The sequence below is a fragment of the Chlorella variabilis genome (assembly GCF_000147415.1).
Source record: "Chlorella variabilis unplaced genomic scaffold CHLNCscaffold_16, whole genome shotgun sequence".
Lineage (NCBI taxonomy): Eukaryota > Viridiplantae > Chlorophyta > Trebouxiophyceae > Chlorellales > Chlorellaceae > Chlorella > Chlorella variabilis.
The window spans coordinates 701,170-725,828 of NW_005435072.1; the positions used below are offsets into that span (position 1 = coordinate 701,170).

Sequence of the window (24,659 nt, forward strand, 5' to 3'; positions counted from 1 at the left end):
GCTACCGTGCTGGTGGGGCGCGCCGTGCCTGCAACCTTCCTTCTGGCACCCACCGCGGTCAGCGCTGCGCAGCCTGCATGCAAAGCTATCCAACCATTCAATTTAACTTATTGCAAGCATATGGCACTGCCGTGCGGACAAGCAATCGAGAGGCGAGAAGCGAGGCATGCCAGCGGGCAAAGGCAGCCCGGCTTACCATCCGTGTCGAATGCAGTGCCCGTTGCCAGCTTGATCATGACATCTGCCTGTAACTGAGAGATAACACCTTCTGCCTTCCACAGGTCTATTGCCAAAGCCAGAAACTTGCTGAAATCAATGCCTGCTTTGCCCAGCTCGCCCTTCAGCCGCGACCGCTCGGAGCGGCTGCCGGCGGCGGCGCACCGCTCAGTGAAGAAGTCCTTGAACTCCTCCCAGAACACGATGGAATGGCAAAAGAACTTGATCTCGTGGGAGTAGCCTGACTGAACGGCGATGGCGACGCGCGCCTGTGGATGTGCTTCACAAAACCTTTCCCACGAGTTGAAGCGCGACTTCAGCTGCTTAGCTTGGTTAGCTGCACCGCTCAATAGCGGCGTTGGACCTAGAGCCTTGCTGCCGGACTGGGCACCATGCTCATGTGTGCTCATGGGGGTTGAGTTCGTTGGAAAAGCGTATTACGGTTGCTGGGATGCCAACAGAACAAACGGGAGGGAGAATGATGCATGATTGAGGATGATGTCCCCAATGACCCTCCAGGTGGGGGGCCATCATGCCCATCATGGGGCACATCCTTACCGGGAGGCCTACCTGGGACTCGCCATCGACCCGCACCAGCCGCAGCTTGCTCGTGTTCAAACGAATGTTGGGGCTTGTTGGGCACCGCAAAACGGCCGCCGTCCCGGCAACCTGGGGCAGCCGCCGCCCTCACAGCCGCCGCGCACGTTCGCCTCACCGTTGCCCACCGTTTGGCTCCAGACGCAGACCCATTGCACCCCCTACTGCTATGCCTGCTGCAGGCTGTGCAACTCATGCCACTGCAAGGCCTACCGCCTGAAGCGCAAGTCCAGTGGGCCGGCCATGAGCCTCGGCGGCGGCTCGGCGGAGGCGCAGCCTGAGCGCCGCGTACGCGCTCGCCGCCGTGCCCCCGACCGCTCGTCGCCCTCGCTGGCCCAAGCCACCCCCGCCGGCGCGGGCACAGGCAAGTGTTTGCAATGTACAAGCCCCTGTCCCGGCTGGTTCCATCAAGCCGCTTCTTCCTTCCTGTCAGAATTCACACCAATGACCACCACCTCCTCGTCTTTTTGAGAGAGCAGCAACACCCGCCCACCCCCTCGTATCAGGCCTGCCCCCCGGTTCCGGTGACAACGTCCCTGCCGCCCCCTGCCCCCGCCGCCTGCAAGGTGCCCCACCCCTCCCAATGGGCCGACGGCGGGTGTGGGCTGGATGATGGGAAGGCGCTGGTGCCGCCCCCGGGCATGCAGCTGGACGCGCCCGCATACCCGCTAATCCCAGTGGCCGCGGCCTCGCCCGCCATCCCGGGGCAGGCGCAGGCACGCCCGCCTGTCTCTCGCTGGCTTGCTGCCTGCCTGGTGCTCACAAGACAGCAAGCCCTGCCCCGGCCAGGCGCGTCCCCACCTGCCCCTCCCAACGTCTTCTTTCTGCACTTGGCTGTGCAGGCTGCCTCGTCACCCTCCCCTCAGCTGGTCATTTCAGACCTGCAGCGGCGCGTGTTTGATGAGGCGTGCAGCGGAGCCCCAGACATCGCACTTGTCATGCACTGCGCACGCCGTGCCCGGCAAGCCACCCCAGCCTGCGCGCAGAGGTGAGCCTGCGGGGCAAGCAAAAGCATGCCGTGCCAGCCACGCTACGAGCTTGCCTTTGCCTGCACATGACTGTGCACCTGCTGATGAGTGTGCACCACCACCAGCCACCTGCATCCACATGCACGCATTGCCAGACACACGCGCACGCAAACTCGTTGCGCCCATGCGACGCCTGTGCCTGCATGCAGGGTGGTTCTGGGCGTGCTGCCGCGCCTGCTTCTGCAGCTGCCAGACGACCCTACCGGCCTAATGCACAGCATGGCATGCCTTGTGGAAGGCGTGGTGCCCGCAGGGCACCGGGCCGAGCAGGCGGCAGATTCTCAGGAGGGCAGGACCAGCAGGAGCGGCCTCGCGGCGGCGCAGCCTGTTGCGGTGGCGGTGCGGCTGACTCTGTTTGCTGCAGGTGAGCGGGTGTGGCCTGCAGCCAAGCAGAGTGTCAGAACACTGGTCCCGGCTGGCAGCTGCCAGATGGCGGGATCGGGTGGCTCTTTGATTGGCTTCTGACGCGCATCCCTGCTGGCCTCCCATGTCTGATGGTGCAGCTGGCGCCGTGGCATGCTGGCACGAGGGTCCCGCGGACTCCTCCCTCTCCCTTGCATTCAGCCCCATCACTCGTGCCCCAATCTGGAGCAGCGGGTGCGTGCCAACTGTAGGCCTGACGGCTTCGCAGCCCCTACCCGGCTCGACCTCCCATTGCCCCCCCTGCTGGGGTTATGCCGCGCCAAAGTGGAGCAGGCGCTCACGCGGCCTCTGCTCTTGCTGCTGCCCTCACTGCTGCGTGCAGGCCGGCGGGCTTTAGCGTGCACTTTGCGCACCCGTTTTGCCCACAGGTGGACCTGTTTGCAGGTGAGGCGCGGTAGCGCAGCTGACCTGCTGAGCGCTGCTGTCGCTGCCCGCAGGGGTGTTGTGTGCTGCTGTCGCCGCCGGGAGGGTGGCTGCTGTGGGTCCACTTGTCCATGCCTCGCTGGTTGAGCCGCTATGCGCCCTGTGCCGATCTGATCCATGCCGCCCTTCCGCGTCTCCTGTGCCGCTGCGACTGCAGCCATCCACCAGCACGTGGCGGCGCTGGGGCACAGAGTGCTGGACCAGCCCACTCTGTCTCTGGACATTGACGGCATGTGGAGCCCAGCCATGGCGCAGGGCCCGGCAGCGGCGGCAGCAGCGCCTGTGGCCGCCGCGCCATACCCGGCCGCGGCTGACGCCGCCGCCCTGCAGGCGCAGCAGTTCTTCTCCGCAGCCGGCCCCACCTCGCCGATGGTGCCCACCCTGCAGCACCAGGTGCTGCGGTCCCAGCACCCGCACCCGCTGCTGCAGCCCCCGCAGCAGCAGCTCTCCTTCGGGCCGGTGCCTTCGGGGCTGCTGTTCTCCTCAGGCCGTCTGCCCAGCGATGCAGGCCTGTCCCTGTTCGACCTCTAGTCCTGACCTAATGTGCTGGCTGCTGAATAGCACCAGCGCCAACTAACCTTGCCCCCAGCTCAACCCAAACCTCAACCCAACTGCAGCATGTGTGTGCGTGTCTGTGTGTGCGTGCGTGTGCAACCCGTTTTCCCAAGCCTTTTCCCCTCGATGACCAACTTTGTCGCTGCCTGAGAAAGCGGCACAGTTTTTTTCGTGCCAGACGCTTTCACGCGTGGCATGCACTTGCTTATTTACCAATTGCTTTTTCAGTGTCCCACCCCCTACATGCCAACCACGCCCCCCGTACATCCCTGTGCGCCTAAGCAGTCTTTGCTTGTACCGCTTGCTGGTGCCCCTACAGCCTCCACGCCCTCTCTCGCAAGCGAGTCTCTCGTAATCCCTCTCAGCTGCGGCTCTCTCCCACTGCCTCTTGCACAGCGCTCTGCGCCACCCCTTGTGTGTGTCTTTGCTTTGATGCTCCATCCTGTTTGCCCATACCCTGCACCCGATGTTGTTTTTCTACTTCTGCATGATGCTTCCAAGCGCCCCATGTCGTTGCCCCCCCCCCCGCCCCCCCACCCCCCCAGCCCCCTTGCATTTTTGCAGGCTCCCTAGTTCCTGCCCCATGCACAGGCTTAACAATCCCTCGTCTAAATCATCCACAAAACGAATGCCGCGACCAACCTGCATGGCCTGGCTTGGCACCTGCCCGCCACCCCACCTTTTGTAAACCATGCACCCACTTTTGGTCATGCAGCATTGTTACACAGGCCGAGCAGTGGCTAACCTCAGCTGTCCGCAGATGCAGCCTGCATGTGGCCAAGCACGCTCAAAGCAGGATTGAAGCACGCTCAAAGCAAAACACACAGCCAGGTACAGGGCGAACGCTCAACCACAACGCTGTGTCGCTGGCGCGGCACGCCAGTCACCGCCGCCGCGGCTTCCCGCCCCCCGCTTTCTTGCTGCCGCTGCTGCTGCTGCCGGCCTTGCGCTCAAACCACACATCCAGCAGGCCGTCCTCGTCCTCCTTGCTGCCCGACCCCAGCAGGCCCTTGAACTCTGACTGCCTGCCCCGTGGGTCGGGCCGCCGCTTGCCCTGCTGCTGCTGCCTGGTCCCTGCACGGTACTCGCAGCCAGCGGCCCAGCGTGCTCAGCAGCCGGGGATACAAGGCAGCAGAGGAGCGCGGGGCGCAGCAGTACGGGTGGCCCCGCTGGCCCAGCACAGGAAGCACAGGCGGCCCTGCCAGCCCAGCCCAGTGCATGGAGCAGCTCTAGGACGCACTTGTCCTGCCGCGGCCGCCGCTGACGCCCGCCACGTCCAGCCCAAACACCTTGACCGCCACATATGCGCCCAGGATGATGGTGCCCAGGGTGAGGGAGAACTGCGGGTGGCAGGGAGGAAAGCATGGGAAGAAAGCATGGGAGGACAGCCATGGCAGGGAAGCATGGCGGCAGCCACAGTGGGGTCAGCATGGGAATCAAGGCAGAGGCAGCAAGAAGGCCAGAGTTTACTGGCGCGCCGAAAGGAGGGTGGACAGAGAGGAGGCTATGCTGTGCCGCCGACTGCTGTGCGCTGGGCCTGCGCCGCAGCTCACCGACAGCAGGCTCTTGACAAAGGAGAGGGCCAGCAGGACGAGGCCTGCGCTGACCGCAACTCGCACCACGGCGGGCGAGGCGTCGGCGGGAGCCAGCTGCAGCGCCACGCCCGTCAGCCTGTCGGTGATCGCAGACAGGCCCCTCAGGGTTGTGGAGAGGATGGGGCCCACCCCCGGCTGGATGGTGGTGCCCTGCAGGCACGCAGGCAGGCAGCACCAGGCAGGAGTGATGCGAGCCCACCTCGAAGGAACCGGCTGGTGCAGTTGGTGCTGCGGAGGGAACACGCAAAGCGTGTGCCCGCCGTTATGAGCAGGCAGCCTCACCGACTGCTCCCAGTCCTCCTCGTCATCAAAATGCACGTAGTCCCGGTCGAAATCCTGGCGGTCGGAGCGGCGGGCCTGCACCGGCACACAGAGCTGGCGGCCCGCCCGCCAGCCGCCGCTGCTCGCTGGCGCCGCAGTGCTGCGCCGCAGGGGGCCTGCAGTGTCGCAGGGAAGGATCTGATGAGATGCTGGCCAACCCAGTGAGCTCTGCAGGGCTCTCGGGCTGTCCTACCCGCACCCCACCCACCTGCCGAGAGTTGCTGACGGTTCGGTGCGAGGCAGAGGCGTGCAGGGGTGTGAAGCTGGCATGCGCGTGCTGAAATCGAGCACAGCATGCTGAGCAACCGTGCAGCCGAAAGGGAGGCGCGCAGTGAACAGCAAGCAATGGCAGCAGCTGGGAGGCTCCAAGATTGAAAATGGAACCGAACAATCTCCGTCGGTGGTAGAGCTGACCCGCTCCTGGCAACCAGCGCGCCCGTGTCGCATTTCTGGCCGCCACCCAGTACGCGGCCCGCCTGTACCGCACAGCCGCCAGGCGCTGCTCCCCAATCTCCAGCTCTTTTCTCCGTTGCGTTTGGCTTGCTTAACAGTGCAGTGATATTATCAGTACTAACATACCTTTGACAGCATGAATATTGGAGAGAGGAGATGGCAGAAGAGAAAGAGAACGGATGTGTGTTTGAATAGGGGAGCGGCCAAATGCTGAGAGCCTCGGTGAATGCTGATAGTTCATCAAAACAATGATTATTGGGGAGGTGGGTGGGTATGAGTCACGATTGGAAACGCTCAGCGGCCACTTGGGGCAGTCGGCTGGTCGGTCGGTGTCGGTCGGGGTCCAGCCCGGTCTCAGGCCAGGAAGCTGTTGTAGGTGCGAATCTCGTCCACCTCCATGGGCGACGGGGCCAGCTGCTTCATGAAGTCGATGTGCTGGATGCGCAGGCGGTCCTGCTTGGGCGCGCCGGCCACCACCGAGCCGGGCGCCCGGAAGCTGAGCACCGAGTCGCTGCCCAGGTACATGGCCACGTGGGAGTGCGGGCGCTTGCCGTAAAACACCAGGTCGCCGGGGTGCGCGTTGGCGGTGGAGGCGCGCTTGAAGGTGCCCAGCGGGAAGCCGTAGCTGCGGCAGCAAAAGGTGCGCCGGTCAGGATCAGACCCACAACGTCATACCGGCTGGGGTGATGCTGCAAGTGCAGTCAGGTGTGCTGCAAGCAGGCACCCTCGGCGTCCAGGGCAGCATGGCAGGCCAGCCGGCCGTGGGCTCACTTGGTTTTGGACACGACATCGCCATTGGCGCCCAGCGTTGCAATGGTGCCGCCGCTGCCCCAGCCGCCGGGCGGCTTGTTGCCGTTGAGCATGTCTGGTCCCTTGCCAAATGCGGTGTAGTAGAGCCAGGACACGATGGCGGCGGCGTCGGTGATGGGTGGGATGTTGTTGGTGCACACGTTCTGGGTGATGCCCGTCCAGCGCGCTATCTGGTACTGCGACTGCCCTCGGCTGTCGGTCAGCTCCTTGTTGAGGGCAACTAGCCCCTTGGCCACAGCGGCCATGCCGGCGCGCGAGGACGGCACGCTGGCGCACACGTTGTCGTCTGCAGCGGGGACGGCGAGGGGGCAGGGGGCGGGGAGGGCTCAAGATCTTGCTTGGGGGCTGCACCCTGGCGGCGCTGTGAAGCGTGCATGCTCCAAACGGCGGCTGGGCCGCCGGCAGGCGCGGTCCCCATGCATCGGCAGACCGGCGCAGCCCCTGTGCTGCCAAGGTCGCCCTGCCGCTCACCCAGCTTGCACAGCGCCGACACTTCGTAGGGGCCGCCATAGCCGGGCACGGAATAGATGGCGATGTTGCTGGCTGGATTGAAAGGCACCTGCAGGTGGGTTGAGGAGAGGGAGACGGTCGGCAACGGGGTCCCGCTGGGCAGCGTGCCCGCCGCCGTGGAGGCAGCGGCAGTGCAGCAGGGTGGCTGCCGCCTTGCACGCGCCTCTCTGACGATGCTCCCACCCCCTTCCCCCACCTCTCGCCCCGCCCTAACAGCGCACTCACGGCGTAAACCTTGCAGGTGGAGGAGCCCAGCGGGATGAAGCCCATCTGGTAATCCGAGGAGTTCTTGAGGGAGCGGATGCGGCAGGCGGCGGGCCCCGTGGCCGCGGCCTGCCGGTACGCGCCGCACAGCACGGTGGGGCGCCACTCCAACCGCGTGCCGCCCGCCTTCTTGCTGCACGCGCAGCGGTAGCCTGTGCCGGCGGTCTGGGAGTACTTGAAGTCGGCGGTCTGGTAGAAGCAGGCGCCGACGCTGGGATACCACGTGCCGTACACCAGCTTCTGCTCCGACGTCGTGGCGTTGACGGTGGTGAAGGCGCAGAGCGACTTGGCCAGGCGCGGGCCGCCCGCAAACTGCTCGGGCCCCAGCAGCTCCCCCTTGTCGCCCGTCCCCACCGCCGTGTACCCCTTCCAGAAGCAGGTCTCCGGGCAGCTGGGTCCCTGGGGCACCAGCTTCACTGCGGGCGGGGCAGGCAGGCGGGGACACGGCAGGGCAGAGCTGGTCAGAATCGATTGTCGGGCCTCGCCGCCAGTGCCAGCAGCACCCTTTCCTAAACCACAACAGCCGTGCCTGGGCAGCCAGGCCGGGTCGAGGCTGAGCAGGAAGCAAGCGAGGCGCGGGCGGGCGCTCACATGCCGGGGCGGCGGTGTCGTTGCACAGCACTCGCACGGCGAGCGCGGTGTTGTTGACGTGTACGTGCGTGATGGTGGCGCCGCCAGGGCCCCACGGCACAGCCCCCACCACGCACGTGTTGGCCGGCGCAGGCACGCCCGCGTCGCGCAGCGCCTTGGTCACCTGCAGCGCCAGCAGGGCCAGCCAGCTTCAGGCACCACCGCGGCCAGCCGGCCACTCGAGCACCCGCTGCCCCGCGCGGCATGCTGCACACGGCGCATCCTGAATCGCCGCCCGCGGCAGCGGTCGAGCAGCGGCGCGAGGGACATGGCTCACCAGGGTGCCAAAGCGCCAGTCGCCGCCGCCGGGCTTGGTGATGCGGCAGACTGGGGCGGAGGGCGGGCTGCCTGTCGGGTTGCCCATTAGGAAAGCGGGGACGGGGCAGTTGTGGGCCAACCGCCAGGTGTAGGTGAGGGTGCTGGTCGGGGTGGGCTTGTAGCGGCAGCCGCAGCTGAAGTTTTCGGAGTAAGACTGGCTGCTGTTCTTGCCCTGCACAGTCGAGAGTCGCAGGCCAGAGGCACATGCGTCAAGGGCGTGCAGCAGGTGGCAGCTGCGGCGGGGCCCGCTGATGGCCCCCGTGGAGAGGGAAAGAGTGTGAGGCAGTCGGGGGGCTGTGGCCCTGCACACAAGTGGGGCCGCATACCAGCGCCCGCCGCTTACCAGGTGCCAGAACCTGCAGTCGCCGCTGACATGGGTGCCTGCGGGGCGGGGGGAGGGGCGGCCGGAACGGAGGGGTGTGCAGGCATGGCGAGGGGTGCTCTGGTTGTGTCCTGTGTCCACTGGCCTCCCTCCTGTTGGCACCGCCCCTGTGTACCTCCGTGTGGTACCACACACAACCACCACGCACACACGCATGCTGCCTCCCTGCCCGCCTCACCATAAAAGGCAAATGCCTTGAGGTCTTTTTCGTTATTGAAATTCAACAGAGCGCACAGCTGGAGGCTGGTGGGCGCCCCGGCGGACTTCAGAGGGACCCAGTTGGCGCCCTGCTTCTTGCAGGTGTCGCTGCAATACGTCTGCGGCTGGAAGAGGCTGACTGCACGCGCAACGCAGCAGCAGAAGGAGGGGGAGTGGGGCAGGCGGGAAGGTGAGTGGCGGCGGTAGGGCTGCAGCCGGGCCGGCAGGGGTGGGGAGCAACTGCACAGCCCCACAGCTGCCATTCACCGCCCAGCAACCCAGCTGTCTCACTCACATCCTGGGTTCTGCCACGACGGTCCCGCGGCAGCCTGCACGCCGTCGTCAGAGGCGAGGCGGCGCAGGCGGGAGGTGGCGGCGCTGGGCGCGGCCAGCAGCGCCAGCAGGCAGGCGGCTGTGGCGGCAAAGGCCCGTAACCGGATCATGTGCTAAGGTCTGGCTGCTTCAGGTGCAGTCCTGCAGCACGGAAACACCAAAAGTGTGCTGTGGTGCGACGGCGTGTGCCATCCTGGCGGGAAGGCGGCGCATGGCACTGGCGACGGTGGCGGCAAGCGGGCCTGGACGCAGGGAGCTTTGCAGCGTTCCTTCCGCAGCCTCCTGCTGCATCTCGCTGCTCCTCAATCATCAAAGAGCGAGGGACCGCGCAGTGCCTGCCGATTTGCAGTGCCTCCCACACACTGTTGGGCTCCCTGGCAGCCCGCTGCCCGTGTTGTACGCATGATCACCTTGAGAGGCGGTGAGCGAGGGCTCGACAGCGAGCGAGGGCTAGCCAATCTGGGCGGGGCGCGGGGCCGATGGGCGGCGGGGACCGGGAGGCAAGGGAGAGTTGGGGAGGGAGGATGGAACACTGCGACGGCGCTGCAAGGATGCCGTTCAAGTAGCGCACTGAAAATGGGGCCCTGGTGGTACGTTTCGGCCTGTCGCACCTGCGCCGCAGCTGCAACTCCTGCTTCCCTGTACCTCTTCTCCAAACCACTGAACACTACAGAGCGGGAAGTAGGGAATGCGAAAAGTGGTTTGCGAACTCGAGCCTAGGGAGCAGCCGCCCACCGCCGCCGCCGCCGCCACACGGGCACCGGGCCAGCTGCTGCCGCTGAGGTGACTTGCGAAGGCTTTGCAACCAGCAGGCCGTCCCTCCCATCTCCTGACCATCACATGTTGGTGGGCGAGGGCTGCGCCGGCTTGCCGGTGGCGCTGGCGAAGGTCTGCAGGCCGGGGGGGGCAGAGGCTGCACCGGTGGAGAGGCTGCACAATTCGTGGGCACCTGCTGGAAGGCCGCCACCCCGCATCAGGAGAAGTACCCCTACCTGGCTACCGCAGATGGACATCCGACCACAACAACCCAACACCAGGATCCCGGCCCACCCACCTGCCCGCGCTCCTCCTCCATCTGCTGCTTGGCGGCGGTGATGGGCTGGTTGGGCGCCGTCCGCGGGAAGGGCACAGGGAGGGGACTCACATCAGCAGGGGAAGTCGAGACGCGAAGTAGGAGCCGCAGGCACACAGGGGGCGGCATCGCCTGGCGCACATCATTACGCCCCCGCACCTTGTCAACATCGCCGCGCTGGAGCTGAGCCTCCCTGCTGGGCACGGGGTCGGCTGGGGGCTGCTTGTCCAAGGCGCCCACACCCATCAGGCCCTGCGCGGAGGAGGACCGGCACGGCGCGTCGGGCGCTGGCGCCCCCACGCCAAGCCTGGCGTGTCCACTGGGCACGGCCAGCAGGTCGACTTGCCCACCCACCTTGTCCTCCTTGCCTGCCGCGGTGCCACCGAGGCCGCCAGAGCCCGGCAGCCCGCCGTCGCGCCCAGCGCTGGTGGCCATCTGTGTCCAGGTAAAGGAGCCCAGGTGGGTGTATGCCTTTGGATGAATGGGGTAGGTTGACCAAAGAATGGACCCCACTGCCTATGTGGTGAAGAAGCACCCTTCTCCCCTGCTGGAAGGTTTCCAGTGGGCACCTTGGATGCACTCGGCCATGAAACCCGAACTTTCAGCTTTCAGGAAGCAGAACTCACAACAATGGAGGCTGTGAAGGGAGCTGTGGAGAGCGCGAAGCAGGCTGCAGGCCTGGGGGCTGAGAAGGCGAGCAGGTTCTGGCTGACCTGCCCCAGCGCCTTGTTGCCTGCCCTGCTCTCCTGCGGACCTGCGGGCTGGCGACGGCTCCCCTCTCCTGCATGGCCGCACGCATGCAGGATGCCGGCACGGGCGCCACGGAGCCGCCGGCTGGCACCGCCCACAAGACGGCGGCTGTGCCGCAGACGGGCGCGGGCGTGGTGGGCAGCGTGCAGGAGGCTGGGCACCGGGCGCAGGAGCAGCAGGGCGCCGACAACCCGGGTGTGTGGTCATGCTCGTTGTTGCATGCACCGTGCTCCTGCGCGTCCCGACTTCCTGAGGCTCCTCCCGCCCGTGCCCTGCCTGATGTCAACATGCCGCTCTGCCTGCTGCAGGGTTTTATAATGCCCAGGCCAAGCTGGTTGACGCGGTGCAGCGCGGCAACGAGAAGCTCAGCGGCAGCAGCTGAGGTGATGAGCAGGGGCGCAGACACGGGCAAGAATAGCAGTGTTGCATTGCATTGCAACGGGATGGGATGAAAGGTTCGGGGCAAACATGTGGGGGAGGCATGTAATTGCATCATTCATTGAGATTGCTCTCGTTGAAATGAGTTGCTGTTGGCAGCCCTGAGCTGGTGGAGCCTGGGCAAAAATCAGTTGACAAAATAGCCATGCGGGCATAGGGCCAGAAAGAATGCCCGCATTCACAAAACTCCTGCGCCCTCATCGCCTCAGCATCTGTGCCAGGCTGTCCACCCCCGCCGCCGCCGCCGCCGCCTGCTTGCCAAAGACTGCGGCATAGAGAGGGCCGAGCTCGCGGGCCTGCTGCCGCTGGTCGCTGCTGTCGGGCACCGCCGTTAGCTCCTCACCATCCCGCATCTGCGGGGCGGGCAGCAGGGAGCGGGGCAGGCACGGAGTGGCTCTGGCAGGGTGCTGTGGCGGCGTGTGAAGGGAGCCGCAGCGGATGTGGAGGCGGCTGCCGCTCCACCATACAGAAAGCTCACACGCTTGCGCAGCACAACAGCCAACCTGCCTTCCCCCTCCCCCGTAGGGGGGGTATTGCTGCACCCTGCCCACCTCAAGGTCTTCGGGTGTTGTGGCGCCAAACACGCGCTCCCCGCGCAGCAGAAACTTCACTGCCCCCAGGCTGATGCCCAGCCGCGCGCAGTACATCTCGAAAATGGCGCCGCAGCGGGTGGTGGCGTTGCAGTAAAACCAGCGCTGCAGAGAAAATGTGGCGAGGCAGGGAGCCGGGTGGGGCAGGGAGAGCAAGCAGAGCCAGTTGGTTGTTGTGAGCATAGCACAGGGCAGGACATGCTGCCCGCGCGAGTGGCGGCGGCCTCTTCTTTCCAAGAAGCGATACACCCAGCCCCACCCCACATCGCTCACCTCCAGCCCAGTGAAGCTACGCACGCAGACAGCCAGGCAGTCGGCTGGATCGTCCTGGAGGCAGGAGCCCACCACGGTGCAGGTGCGGCCGCGCACCAGGTAGAGAGCTGAGCTGGGCGGCTCCAGGCTGTCACGCCGCCGCTGGCCGCCGCCGCCCAGGCTGGCGGGGCCGCCGCCACTGCCGCCGATCGAGCCGGGGCGGCCGCCGCCAGAGGAGCGGCGCCTTGTGCCGGCGGCAGGCCCATCCTCCCACTCCATCTCCCCGCCATCCTCTTGCTGCCCGGATGCCCCGCCAGCTCCAGACGCCAGCCTGTTGCGGCCGCTGGGCCGCTGCTGGCACACCATCCCCTCTGCACTGCGCCGCACATTGCCGCTGCGGGTGACGGGCCGGTCGGCGGCTGCCAGCTCAGCGGCCATGCTGGTACGCTTCTTGTTACTGCAGCCGCAATAGACACCGCGCATAGCCGCCTGCTGGTCAGCACAAACATGGCAGCAGGCCTGCTCCAGTGCAGGGCCTCCCAGCCAGGCCTTGCCTGCCACCCCGGCTGGTCAGAGGCTCGCGTGAGGCAGCCCCCCTCACACTCTCACCTCTTCAGAGAGGCCTGCAGCTCCTCCCATGCCGAGTGCGCCGCCGCGCCCTGCTGCTGGTCGGGCGTGGCCAGCTTGGAAGGGGACAGCAGCGACTCAAACTGCTCCATCAGGCAGCTGACAGACATGGGAGAAAACCTGGCAGGAGCAGAGCAGTGCGAGGATGTGAGGAGGCGGTTGGCAGCAGAAAGGTAGCAAGTGAGGCCGTGGTTGGCAGGTGGCAGCGGCAACAGCAGGTGCATGGAAAGGAGAGCAGGGCGTACCGCAGCAGGCCGCGAGGCAGACAGCCAGCACAGCAGGCGCAAGCTGCCAGCGAGGCATGCACGGCGCCGCCTGCGGCGATGGCGCCCCACCTGGAGCTCACGGTGTGGCCTGCTGCCTCCAGCTGCGGCCGGAGGTCCAGCACAGCGGCGGGGCGCGGGCGCAGCTCAAAGCACAGCTGCGTGCGGCCCTGCGTGGGCTGCTGCTGCCGCTGCCTGCGGGTGCCGGCGGTGCTGCTGTTACTGTCGCTGTCGCTGTTGGAGCGCGTGTGGGGGCCGCCAAAGCCGCCGGAGCCGGCATAGGGGTCGCCCACAACGCGGTGGCAGCCCGGCTGCAGCAGCCCCGTGCAGGCATGCTGCATGGTGTGACCAAGGGTGACTGCCACCTCTCCCTCGCGGAGCGCCACGCCCTGCCACCGCCCCTCGCTGTCCTTGACCTGCCAGGCCGACAGCGCACCCGCCTGCGGGTCCCACGCCTCGCTGGCGTGAAACACGCTCACCAGGCCCCGCTCACTCGCCTCTTCCTGCGGGACAGGTGTGCGGCCAAAGCCAGGGGTAGGCAAGGGCTCAGCACAGGAACAGGCAGAAGCCGGGGCAGGCAGGGGCAGCAAGAGCTAGCTCTCCGCTGTCCTCTCATGCGCCCAGTGGTGCGCGCACGCACACCTGAGGGTCAGCAAACAGGTTGCTGCACACCGCCGAGGTCTCAGCAGCCGACAGGTGGCTGAAGTTGTCTATGAAGGCCTTGGCGGCCAGGCAGGAGCTGCCCTGGGCGCTGCGGGACAGCGGCAGGTCGTCTAGCATGGGGCTGAAGGCATCAGAGCGCAGGCGCAGCAGGCTGCTCCTGCACAGCGCAGACAGCACGAGGCGCGCCGTGCCGTCCATCACACCATACGCCTGCAGCCGGGACACAGGGAGGGCAGTGACGGTGGGGAAGCAAGGGCGGGGATGGGAGGAGGCAGGATGACAGCTTGGAGGTGGGGGGTGGCGTCGGCAGGCGGCGGGACAGGTGGGTGCTGCGGGCCGCACCTCCTCAATGGTGGCTGTTGCGGGCTCCCCGGCCCGCCACTCGTGCACGTCGCAGCCCGGCAGGCTGCGTGTGCCGCTGGCCAGCAGAGCCTGCAGGCCGGCCTTGAGCGCGGCGGCTTGCGCCGGCGGCAGCGACACGACGACAACGCGGCTGCGCGACAGCCCAACTGCCAGCTTTTCGGATGCTGTGGCGAAGATGGGGCTGACCATGCCGCTCACATTCAGCTGCAAGTCCGCCAGCGCGACCCTGGGCACCACCTGGGCCATGGCTGCTGGGAGGGAGAGCTGTTTTTGAGCGGGCCGTCAGCGGCGGCACCGGCGAGCTAACACCGCCCTTTCAAGCTGAAGGAGGCGCCCGATAGCTGTGAACGGCCGCGCTTGGAGGCTACAATCGCGCGCACGTCGAAATGGGACGGCAAGGGCGTGTGGAGGGCGCAGATTGAACAGAAAACAACAAGACGACGTTGGGATAGAGAGGAAGCGCAGGAACGGGCAGGTAAATAGCCAAAGGGGCCAGCGATGGGCTGCCGATGAATGGCTGCGTGCAGGGAGGCGCAAACAAATGAGAAGAATTGCAGCCACCGACGTGCTGTGTGCTGCGCACAGGAAGAAACCACTCCGAGCATTTACATCATCTCTGGCTGCTCGGGGATGGTTCAGCGCTACCGATCTGCCGCCTGCCCCTGCTATCGAGAGTCTTGCGGGCGGAGAATTGCCCTGAGCAGACGCTCTGGCCCGCCACACCTCTTTGCGGGGCCCAGGATGCTCACACACGTGCCCTGGGTGGCGCTGTGGGTGCTGCTGCTCGTGGCGGCTCAGCCCAGCAGGTACTGAGAGCCTCGTGGAGCCGCCCTGCGCGCGGCGGTGCGTACACCTCAAGTAGGGCTCTGCATCCCACCTTGTGCCCCACGCCGGCGCCTGCTGCAGAGCGCAAGATGTCGGTGTTGGAGGTGTGAGCGTCATAGCAGTGGTAGACCCGAGTGAGGTGCGCACGAGGCTGCCGCTCATGCCGGCCACCTGAGCCACGCCACCGCTTGCACCGCCCTTCCGCCCGGAAAGCCCGGTGACGTGTCGCTGCACCTCCTGACGTGCAGGTCACAGACAAGTGGTGGTTCTGGCTCATCAGTAAGCTATTTTTCTGTTCTGTTCCGTTCGGTTCCAGTCGCTGCTGATTGGGGCTCAATCGCGCTCGCTCCCACGCTGACTGCAAACCCGGCTCACCGGCTCGCTTCACTGCGTGCAGTCGGCCTCATTGCCGCTTTCTTTGTCGTGGCCGGCTTCTTTGTGTGGCGCGGATGGCGGCAGTGGAAGCTGACGAAGCAGGCCGAGGAGCAGGTGGGTGTTGGTGTGGCATGAATCCGCTTGCTTTGGCCTACGTTCGAGCCATTGCTGCCCCTGATGGAGGGAGAACGTGGCGTGATCAATGTGCGTGCCCCCTGATGCTGATGTGCAGGCGGAGCAGAAGCTGCAGGAGGAGGGCAAGCTGGCTGGCAGCGGCGGGCGCGTGACGGTGTCGGCGGGCAGCGGCGGGAGGGATGTGGAGCTGGGGCATGTTGGGGTCAGGCCGCCCGCGGCAGGTGAGGGGCTGGGGTTGCGAGCCGCGGCAGGCACCGCCGTGCGCGAACACTACACCAGCCCATGCCTTGACCAGCGCCGCCCAGCCTGCAGCCTGGCAGCTTGAATTGCATGCTGTGCGGCGCCACTCTGCAGGAGAGCCGCTCTCCGAGGACCAGGCGGCGTTCTTGAGAGACCGCGAGAGGCGCACGGCTGTGCACCCCAAGCGCAAGTGGTAGTCCTCTGAGGAAGAGCTCCAGTTGGGAGGCTAATAAGCGTACAGCGCCCCTTTAGCTGTACAAAAGCCTGTACAGCTGTTGTGTGTTGTTCCTCCTGTGGTTGTGTGAGTTGGGGTTCACAATTGTTCTGACGAATCAGCAGTTTTATCTTTTTTTCCAGTACGCTTCTTCTGAGATTTTGGAGCTCTGTATCATCAGCACCGTTCCGGAGGAAATGGGAGGGGCTCCCTGCACTCGGCGCCCGCGCCCGCCAGCTCAGCGGCCTGCTGCCTCGGATGAGTTCTCGGCACTCCTGCCCGCTTTCCGACATTCCGATGGCATTCAATTGAGCCTCTACATCCCGATTATCACACTTTCACGATCACGGCGACGTGTGTTTTGCGCAGCCTCAACAAGTAGCAAATGGAGCCCGGCGTCCCCGCTCCCCCGCTCCCTGGTGAGCAGCTGGACAGCGACATGGAGTGGAAAGTAGGATTGCCGCACGAGGGCGACTTCCTGAGTTATGAGACGCCAGCAGCGGATGCGCCACCGGCTTCCGGCGGCCAGCTTCCGGCGGCGGCCAGCGCGCCAGCGCCTGCCCCGCATGCAGGTCTGGTGCATGCGGGGCTTTGGCCAAAGAGTGGGCTGATGGATGCACCAGCGCGGCCAGTCCTCACACGGCCAGTCCCAATGGGGAGATCTTGCAGCAAGACCGCAGCCCAGCCGCAGCCAGCCTACCCCCGCTGCCAACCTCCAACAGCAAAGCCAGCATCAATCTTGGCACTAACCACACCTGCCTCCCCTTGAATTTGCAGACGAGGGCCCATCGATGCCCAAGAAGCCCAGCGAGGTGTGGAGCATTGCCTCATGTTCCCTCCCACGGCTCGCCTGTGGTGCCCACAGCACGCGTCGCTCGGTTCCCCTCTGCTTCTGCCGACGCACCTGCACTCCGCCATGCCGCAGGACGACATCCTCGTGTTTGGCCAGAGGGTCCACGTGCACGGCGAGCTGGCCAAGAAGGAGGTGCACCCGCCGCAGGTGAGAGGCGGGCCCCACCGCCAGGCATGCCGCCGCCAAACACGCCGGTCGCTCCCATCCCCAGCTAGCCTCTCCGGATACCCGCGGCAGTTCTGCTGGGGCGCAGCCTGGGAGCCATACATCGCTACGCGTCTTTGCCTGCCAGCTGCCGCCCCCGCACGACCCAACAGCTGCACCAGGTGTGGCCCGAGAGACGCACCGCGTACCGCCTTGTGCCCTTGCCCGCCGCCTGCCTTGCCCGCAGCACGCGCCCAAGAACCTCAACTATGCGGCTGTGGCGCGGGAGGAGATCCACGATGTGGCGGTGCACCCGCCGCCGGTCAAGTTGATGGGCGGCGAGACGGGGGTGCAGGCCTGGGACAAGGTCAGCGCATGCTGGCTGCTCACGGGGACGGTCGGTCACTGGTTGCAGTGGCTAGCATGTGTGTGTTGTGTAGTGGTGTGCAGGTGGTGATGGGGAGGTGGGGAAAGCTGTAGGACGTACCGGAGCGGTCGCTTGGGACACATCCCGGCCTCCTCCGCCATGCCCTCAGAGCGGCACCTGCCCGGTCCCTGCTCTGCGCCTGCTCACCCGCCTGCCCGCCTGCCTGCCCAGCAGGTCAACTCGCCCAAGGTGGGGCGGGCCAAGAGCGACATCAAGGAGCTGCTTGTGCCGGGTGCCCACAGCGAGGAGCCCTGACGCCAGGCCAGGTGCAGCCCTGGCGGCACCGGATGGATGCTGCTGCGCCCACCGCCACCTCGCAGCAGGGCTCTGCTTGTACCACGCATCAGGGCAGATGCCCTGCAGCGCTCACTATGCTAAGGCTACAGCAAAGCGGCGAGCAATGGATGACACATGCCGAAGGCGCCAAGAACGCAAGTTTTGAGATTCTGCCCTTTGATTTGTGCATGCCGCCAATGGTGTGCGCATGTCACGATTTTGCCACCCATTTTCCTGCCAGAACAGCCCCCTGGCTTGCCCGCCCTGGAGCTCCATCATTTTTTTCACACACTAGTGTCAGTTGCACTTTCATTGATGTGTAAGTGCGCATGCCCATGGCATAAATACTGACACCAGCGGGCACGTCACACCAAGCAGCAGAGAGAGGGAGCCAAGGTTCGCTTGCACAGGCAGGGGTCACGCAGGCGAGCACACCGAAGAGCATTCATAGCCTAGACTGGGTAGGGAGGGGGAGAGTAGGCACAGAAACAGGGATGATGAGGCGGGGTAACAGCACACAGCGAGGGGGGACAGATAAGGCGCGCCTGCTCATGCAGAGAGGAAAGAATCGCAAAATCGGGGGAGGGGTTCCACGTGGGGGGGTGTGACGGTGGCGGGGACGGGCGCGCGCGCTATGCCGCATCCGCCGCCGCTCGTCCGTCGTGTCACACAGGCAGGGCGGGCCGCTCACACGTGCAGCCCCACCACGCCGCGCTTCAAGCTCTCTGACGCGCGCTTGAGGTGCGGGTCGCTCTCGTGCAGCATCTGCACACGTGGCGGCGGCGGCGGCGGCGCGGGCCACGGTCGGCTCGCCGACAAGCTCGCACAGCCAGGCAGCCACACAACCTGGGGCCCTGTGCTGCAGCAAAGAAGCCAGCCTGGGCTTGCGCGCACACTCCCACCCCTGATCACAAACCCCACCGTACAGGCAACTGTGCCGCCACAAACACCCAGCACCTGGTCCCAGCACCGCACCCACCTTGATGAACTCTGCATAGTCGATGACCCCGTTGCCGTCCACATCGTACCGCGTGATCATCTCCTTCACCTCCTCCTCTGCGCAGGCAGGCACAGTGACATGCGGCACAGGTGAAATGCGGTGCTGTGCAAGACGGCGCAGCAATGGGGCGAATGCCTTGCCAGGGTCAGCAGGCAGCAAATAGCAGCAGGGAGGGGTTGCACAGGCTGGAGGCATCACGCAGGGGTGGAGCGCAAGAACCAGCCGCACCCGTCATCTTTCCGGCCATGCCCATTGCTTCCGCCACCTCATCCGCCGTCAGCGTGCCGCTGCCATCCTGCAGACACAGCGGAGCAGGCGCACACCAAGCTCAGCAGAGCTCGCCTTACACATGCTCGCCAAAAGCAAGCTGGCAAGGAGGCGGACCACAGGGAGAGGGGCAGGCACCTGGCGCCCGCCACATCTTCCCTCTGCCACGCAGGTGCTTGCCCCGCCCCTGTGCCGCAACCCTTCCGACTCCTGACCCCTGCCTGCATCTGCCCCGCCCGCATCTGCCCCTGCCTGCCTCCTGTTCCCTGCCTGCATCAGCCACTGCCAACATCAGCCCCCTGCCTGCCCCACCCCCCCACCCACCTTATCCAGCTTCTGGAACGCCTTGATGCACACCTCCTCCCGCTCCAGCAGGTTGAGGTTCACAGTGCTCGCCACAAACTCCTGCACGCGCACGGCACAGCAGGGCCCGCCAGAACCGATGTCGGCAGGGGCACAGGGCACGCCGTGGCGGCGGCAGGAGACGCCGGCAGCAGCCACCTGCAGCCCTCGTGGTGACACCGGCTTGGAACACTCCTGCTGCACCGCTGCGGTGGCAGCAAGGGCCAGCACCCCCAAGCCCACCTCATAGTCTATCACCCCGTTGCCATCCACATCTGTGTCTCGCAAGATCTGCGGGTTGAAGGGTGGAGCAGGCGTTGGTGGTTGGACCGACTGGGTTGAGGCGTGCGAACGCTGACACCGGTCGCACAAGGGCTCCAACCATGCGACCAGGCGCCGCCGCGGCGCCGCCGCCCACGGTCCCACCTGCTCCACCTCGCCGTCTGCCAGCACGCCCTGGTGGGCCAGCCCCTCCCGCAGCTCGTCCAGCGTGATGTGGCCGTCGCCGTTCTTGTCAAACGACTTGAACAGCTCGCGCAGGCCGTGAATCTCCTCGTGGCTGCGGCGAGGAGGCGGCGGCGGTGACACGGTGAAACACGGGGCCGAGGTGAGGAGAGGGGCTGTGGGAGGGAGCCGCTCAGGGGTCCAGCGGGTTTGCTCAGGGGGCTGATGGGAGACGGCGAGGCATGCATGCAGCACGGCGGCGGGCAAGCTCGAGCCCTCTCTCAGGCCCACAGGCAGACAACTAGCCCCCGAGCCTGCGCCCCCAACACCCGCCCCCTCGAAGCACACGCACCTGAGGCTGCTGGCGGCCGCCAGGATGGCGGCCTTGCGCAGGCGCGTCATGCCCGCAAAGTTGCGCAGGCGGGTGATCACCACATTGTCCAGCGGCCGGTCGGGCGCGGCGCCCTGCGCCGCCAGCCACGGGTGCTGCAGGATTTGCGCCGCGGTGGCACGCTGCGTGCTGTCAAACGTCAGGATGGAGCGCACAAGGTCTGCGGGGTGCCGGGGAAGGTGGGCAGGCGGGGGGAGTGACAGGGTGGGCGCACCGGGGTGGTGAAGATGTTGGGTTGCTCACAGGGAGGGCACTCTTGCACAGCACCGCAGCGGAGAGCACACATGGCCACTACAGTATGCTACTGTATGCAGCATGGAAGAGCGGCATGGTGCTGCCTGCTGGCTGCCAGGCGCCGCGCGCACCCTTGGCGAGATCCGAGATGGCCGGCCAGGGCGCTGTGCTGAAGTCCAAGTTCCCCCGCAGAATGGATGTGAAGATCTCCTTCTCGCTGCAGGCAGGGGCGGGCATGGAGGGCCAGGGGCGGAGCGGTCGAAAGCGCGGAAGGGCAGGGTGGGGCACCGCGGGCGGCGAGCCACACGCCTCAGCAGCAGGCAGGGACGGCCAGGCAGCCGGGGCCCGGGCCTGCTGTGCAGCATGCTGTGCAGCAGCCAGCAGCCAGCCACAGCTCACTCGTTGCCCCAGAACGGCGGCATGCCCGACAGAAGGATGTAAAGCACCACGCCCAGGCTCCAGATGTCGCACTGGGGCCCGTCTGCAGCACACCATTCACCAACAACCACGCCAGGCTCAGCCCCAAGCATATCATGCAGCAAAGGCGACCCCGCAGCTGCCTGAATTCCACCTCGCCCCAAGCCCCTGCCCCTCCCTCCCAGGCTGGCACCTTGGCCAGGCTGCAAATCGGCGTCGACCCACTGCTGCCCAGCCCTGCTCGCAGAGCGAGCAGCACTCACAGTTGCGGCGCAGCACCTCGGGCGCCTGCAGCAGCGGGAGGGTCGGGTCAGGTCGGGGCAAGTGGGGGAGTGAGCCGCGCCCAGCCACCCCAGCCACCCCCCAGCAGATGCGCCAGCCCAGCCCTCCTGCCACCCTTGCCACATACCCATCTGCCCGCCACCCACCACACCACACACGCACCGCCACACACACACACACACGCGTGCCCTCCATCCTCCCCACCCAGCACATACCGCCCAACACACGCCACCCCCCTCCTCCAGGCCCAGCCCACCACGTAGTATGCGGAGCCAATGAGGCTGGTGAAGTGCTGGCCGGGCTTGAAGAAGTCGGACAGACCAAAGTCGCACGCCTTGAGGTCGGCGGCATCTGTGGGGTCGGTGAGCAGGAAGTTCTCGGGCTTGATGTCGCGGTGCATCACCCCCAGCGCGTGCAGGTGCGCCACCTGCGGGGTGGGGATCGAGGGGCCACACGTGTGTGTGCGTGTGTGTGTGTGTTTGTGTGTTTGGGTGGGTGTGCACATGCTGCCACCGGCAGCCCTCGGCCTGATGTCGTTCCCCCAAATGTCTCCAGCCTCCAGCGCCTCCACTGCACCGTCTAGCAGGCTTCCGAGCACCGCCCAGAAGCCAGTGTAAACAAACCGGCGCCGCTTCCGCCGCCCGCCGGCGCGCCCGCCGGCCCCGCCACCACCTCCGCCGCGCGCGGGCACCGCCCGCGCGCGCGCCTCACCATCTCCACCATTGTGCGGAAGTGCCTGGCCGCCTCCGCCTCGCTGAAGGTCCCCTTGGCCACGATGCGCTCAAACAGCTCCCCGCCCGCGCACAGCTCCATGACGATGTGTACCGCCATGCGGTCCTCGTACACCTGGCTCAGCCCCGCCACGGTGCGGTGCGGGGACACGAGGTTGAGGATCTCCACCTGCAGGCGGGGGGTGGCAGGCGGAGGGGCGTGGTGGAGGTGGGGCGGCTGGCAGCAGGCGGGGGCTGCGAGTGCGTGGCGAAGCAGGCAGGCAGCCGGCGGGGGCTCCAGGTGCCGGGGAGCAGGCCGGGCTTTGTGTGCTGGGGAGCACGCTGGGTGCTCCAAGTGCGAAGCGCTGTTCCGGCGTCGGCTCGCGCGCCGATGCCAGCCAGCCGTTCAGCAGCTCCCCGCCGGGCCATGCCATCGGCGAGCACCCAGGCCTGCGCCCACCTCGCGCCGCACGTCGTCCACATCTTCCTTGCTGATCAGCTTGGCCTTGCTGATGCTCTTGCAGGCATACATGCGCCCCATCTTCTTGTCTTGCACTAGGCGCACCACCCCAAACGCGCCCTTGCCTGTGAGCGGAGCAGGGATGCTGGCCGGGGTGGGCACACACGTGGGCACCGGTCGCGGCGGTGCACGTGCGGTGCCCAGCCTGGCTGCCGCTGGCCTGTGGCAGCCGTGCAGCAAGCACAGGGCGGCTGCCGGCGCCCCTGCCGGGGCCCCAGCTGCCTGCGCGCCACTGCCTGCGCGCCGCCTCACTCACCCAGCACCTGCCCCACAACGTAGTCGTGCTCGAGCTGGGGCCTGCAGGAACGGCGAGGTGTAGGGAGGAGCTCAGCCCCTGGGGCTGCCCTGCATCAGCCCGAGCAGCACTTTCCCCCTGGCCCACGGGGCGGCGCTACACACACGCCCCCACGATGCGCCCCCTCACCCGGTCTCTGGGCGGACGATGTCCCTCCAGACCGTCATCGTGCCCCCTGCTCCTCTATCCTCGCACTGGGAACCTCAACGGCGCTGCAGGGCAGGCAAGGGGCTGGGTGGAGGGAGGCATAGGCGGCCAGGGCCGGTCGCCAGGCGGAGGGCGGGTCGCCGCCGCCCACTGCTGGCTACGCCGGGTGTGTCGGCCGAGCCCGCGGCTCTCTCACAACCCACATCGGCGCTTTCCAAGCGGCAGCAGGCCTCCGCTCCTGTGGGTGCGGCAGGTGCTAGCAGTCTGCTGCTTCCGCCTGCTGCCGGGCCTGGGGCCTTGTCCACACCTCACCTTTGGCGCCGCTGAACGCAAATGCGACGGGCGGAGTCCCAGGCGACACCTCCGCGCTCTGTTCAGAGTGTGTTTCCGCGCCTGGGCCACCCGCAAGGCGTGCAGCCGTGCAGATGGCAGGGGTGCCCGCTCGCTGATGACAGAGAGACAAGGGGGCCGAGCTGCAAGGCTCTGATGAGGCCTACGTACAGCTGGAGGCTCGCATCGCCGAGGTCTTTGCGCTTGCATTGCCCCCGCCGCCTCATATCAACCCCGCTCTGGTCCCCACCTCCATGCCAGCCTGCAACGGGCCCCGATCGCTCAGCTGATCAGCGCTAACGACATACGGGCAACCATTTGAACGCTGCTGCCTGCCAGAAGCAGAGATTCGAGCCCCAGAAGCAGGGGAATGGCTGCGGGCAAGCGTGGGGGCCGGGGCGCCAACAAGCGGCGGCGGCATGGGCTCGCCGCGGCGGTGCAAGCGCTGCAGGCCCTCGACAGCCGCCTCTCCAACGCCCTCTTCCGCCACGGCAGCGGCGTGCCGCGCCTTGTGTGGAAGCTGTTTGAGCTGAGCGGCGACGGCCTGGTGTGGCTGGCGCTGGTGGTGTGGCAGGTGATGCACCCCAAAACGCCGCAGACCGTGCGTCACGCCTGGATCGCCTTCCTGCTGTGCTGGGCCATCGACCTGGTGCTGGTGGGCTTGCTCAAGGCCATCGTACGGCGCAGTCGGCCCGTGTACAACGTGCTAAACGACATGACGGTGGTGGTGGCAGTGGATGCCTTTTCCTTCCCTTCGGGCCACAGCAGCAGGCAAGCGCGTGTGTGCGCCCAGATGTAGCAGAGTGGGTGCCGCGGCACAGGCAGCAGAGGAGGGCAGCAGCGTGCCACTGCCGCTGGCTCCTGTGTGGGCATGCCGTGGCGACCGCAGCATGCATGCACTTGGGCATGCCCGGCCTGACAGCTCAACGGTGCCTGCATGGCCGCCTTGTCCGCAGGGTCTCCTTTGTGGCAGTGTTTGCGCCGGTGGTGCTGGGCCACACCCAGCCCTGGCTGTGCGTCGGCTTGGCTGCTTGGGCCTTGGCCACGGCGCTGAGCAGGGCGGCAATGGGGTGGGCAGTGCTGCCACGCCAGTACCCTGCTGCGACGTGGCGTGCACGGGCGATGCGCATCATGGGATCATGCCACACTCCATCTGCCTCTGCAACTCCTATTTTCCTACACCCCTGACACACCCCGCCGGCCTGCAGGCGGCACTACCTGTCTGATGTCCTCGCTGGGCTGGCCATTGGATTTGTGACGGTCGGCATCGCCACCATGGTGCGGCCGCTTTAGCTTTTGCTTCAGGCCGCGGCAGTCTGGCGCCTGCTGCTGATCCATCAACGCCACACATGCTCTTGGCTTTGGTTTTGCAGGGGCAGTACAGTACGGCTGGGCTGGTGGTGACCGAGGCGCACAGCGACGCGACGTATGCGGCACTGCGGAGCCTGCTGTCGCCCTCCCGCGGTGTCAACACCCTGCCCATTGTTTGATGCCATGCGCAGGCGTGTAGCACAATCGTTTCCTGTGAATTGCTGAGCTGACTAGAGGGAACGACCGAGTGCGGCATGTGTGGCGGCGCCCACGTGGCACCCCCGCTGGCGACGTCGGCGGCTTCTTCCAGATGCAGAGCCCACTCGCGGGGCTCAGTTCCACCCCTCATCTTCATCCACCATCAGCTCTTCAGTTTCCGCGTGCTGCTTCACAAGACGCCCTCTGT

The 24,659-nt window shown here is 66.4% G+C and overlaps 5 protein-coding genes across 5 annotated transcripts; 2 read left to right on the plus strand and 3 right to left on the minus strand.

The window, feature by feature from the left end:
* Positions 1-5,689: 5,689 nt before the first annotated feature.
* CHLNCDRAFT_58457 (expressed protein) lies at positions 5,690-9,592 on the minus strand. The gene is made up of 10 exons (XM_005845828.1): positions 9,467-9,592; positions 9,019-9,197; positions 8,704-8,862; positions 8,487-8,524; positions 8,103-8,315; positions 7,787-7,949; positions 7,157-7,611; positions 6,893-6,980; positions 6,383-6,707; positions 5,690-6,236 (listed from the first exon to the last, which is right to left on the minus strand). The coding sequence occupies exons 2-10, from the start codon at positions 9,164-9,166 to the stop codon at positions 5,966-5,968; spliced, it is 1,860 nt and encodes a 619-aa protein (XP_005845890.1). The 5' UTR covers positions 9,167-9,197; positions 9,467-9,592; the 3' UTR covers positions 5,690-5,965.
* Positions 9,593-11,513: 1,921 nt separating this feature from the next.
* On the minus strand, positions 11,514-14,320 carry CHLNCDRAFT_58458 (hypothetical protein; the record flags this gene model as incomplete). The annotated part of the gene is made up of 7 exons (XM_005845829.1): positions 11,514-11,669; positions 11,868-12,011; positions 12,180-12,615; positions 12,768-12,905; positions 13,121-13,551; positions 13,691-13,921; positions 14,054-14,320. 7 exons carry the CDS (start codon positions 14,318-14,320, stop codon positions 11,514-11,516), a joined length of 1,803 nt encoding a protein of 600 aa, XP_005845891.1.
* Positions 14,321-16,248: 1,928 nt separating this feature from the next.
* On the plus strand, positions 16,249-17,542 carry CHLNCDRAFT_136455 (expressed protein; the record flags this gene model as incomplete). Its single annotated transcript, XM_005845714.1, has 5 exons — positions 16,249-16,435; positions 16,641-16,675; positions 16,789-16,863; positions 17,108-17,227; positions 17,462-17,542. The coding sequence occupies 5 exons, from the start codon at positions 16,249-16,251 to the stop codon at positions 17,540-17,542; spliced, it is 498 nt and encodes a 165-aa protein (XP_005845776.1).
* A 415-nt stretch (positions 17,543-17,957) lies between these two features.
* On the minus strand, positions 17,958-23,060 carry CHLNCDRAFT_36351 (hypothetical protein). The gene is made up of 16 exons (XM_005845830.1): positions 22,925-23,060; positions 22,595-22,677; positions 22,427-22,467; positions 22,111-22,235; positions 21,652-21,840; positions 21,197-21,367; positions 20,922-20,946; positions 20,641-20,722; positions 20,373-20,458; positions 19,969-20,167; positions 19,599-19,731; positions 19,416-19,463; positions 19,155-19,235; positions 18,792-18,858; positions 18,543-18,619; positions 17,958-18,328 (listed from the first exon to the last, which is right to left on the minus strand). Exons 2-16 carry the CDS (start codon positions 22,630-22,632, stop codon positions 18,251-18,253), a joined length of 1,440 nt encoding a protein of 479 aa, XP_005845892.1. The 5' UTR covers positions 22,633-22,677; positions 22,925-23,060; the 3' UTR covers positions 17,958-18,250.
* Positions 23,061-23,312: 252 nt separating this feature from the next.
* On the plus strand, positions 23,313-24,432 carry CHLNCDRAFT_136457 (hypothetical protein; the record flags this gene model as incomplete). The annotated part of the gene is made up of 4 exons (XM_005845715.1): positions 23,313-23,725; positions 23,899-23,955; positions 24,151-24,220; positions 24,316-24,432. The coding sequence occupies 4 exons, from the start codon at positions 23,313-23,315 to the stop codon at positions 24,430-24,432; spliced, it is 657 nt and encodes a 218-aa protein (XP_005845777.1).
* Between the last annotated feature and the right edge of the window lie 227 nt (positions 24,433-24,659).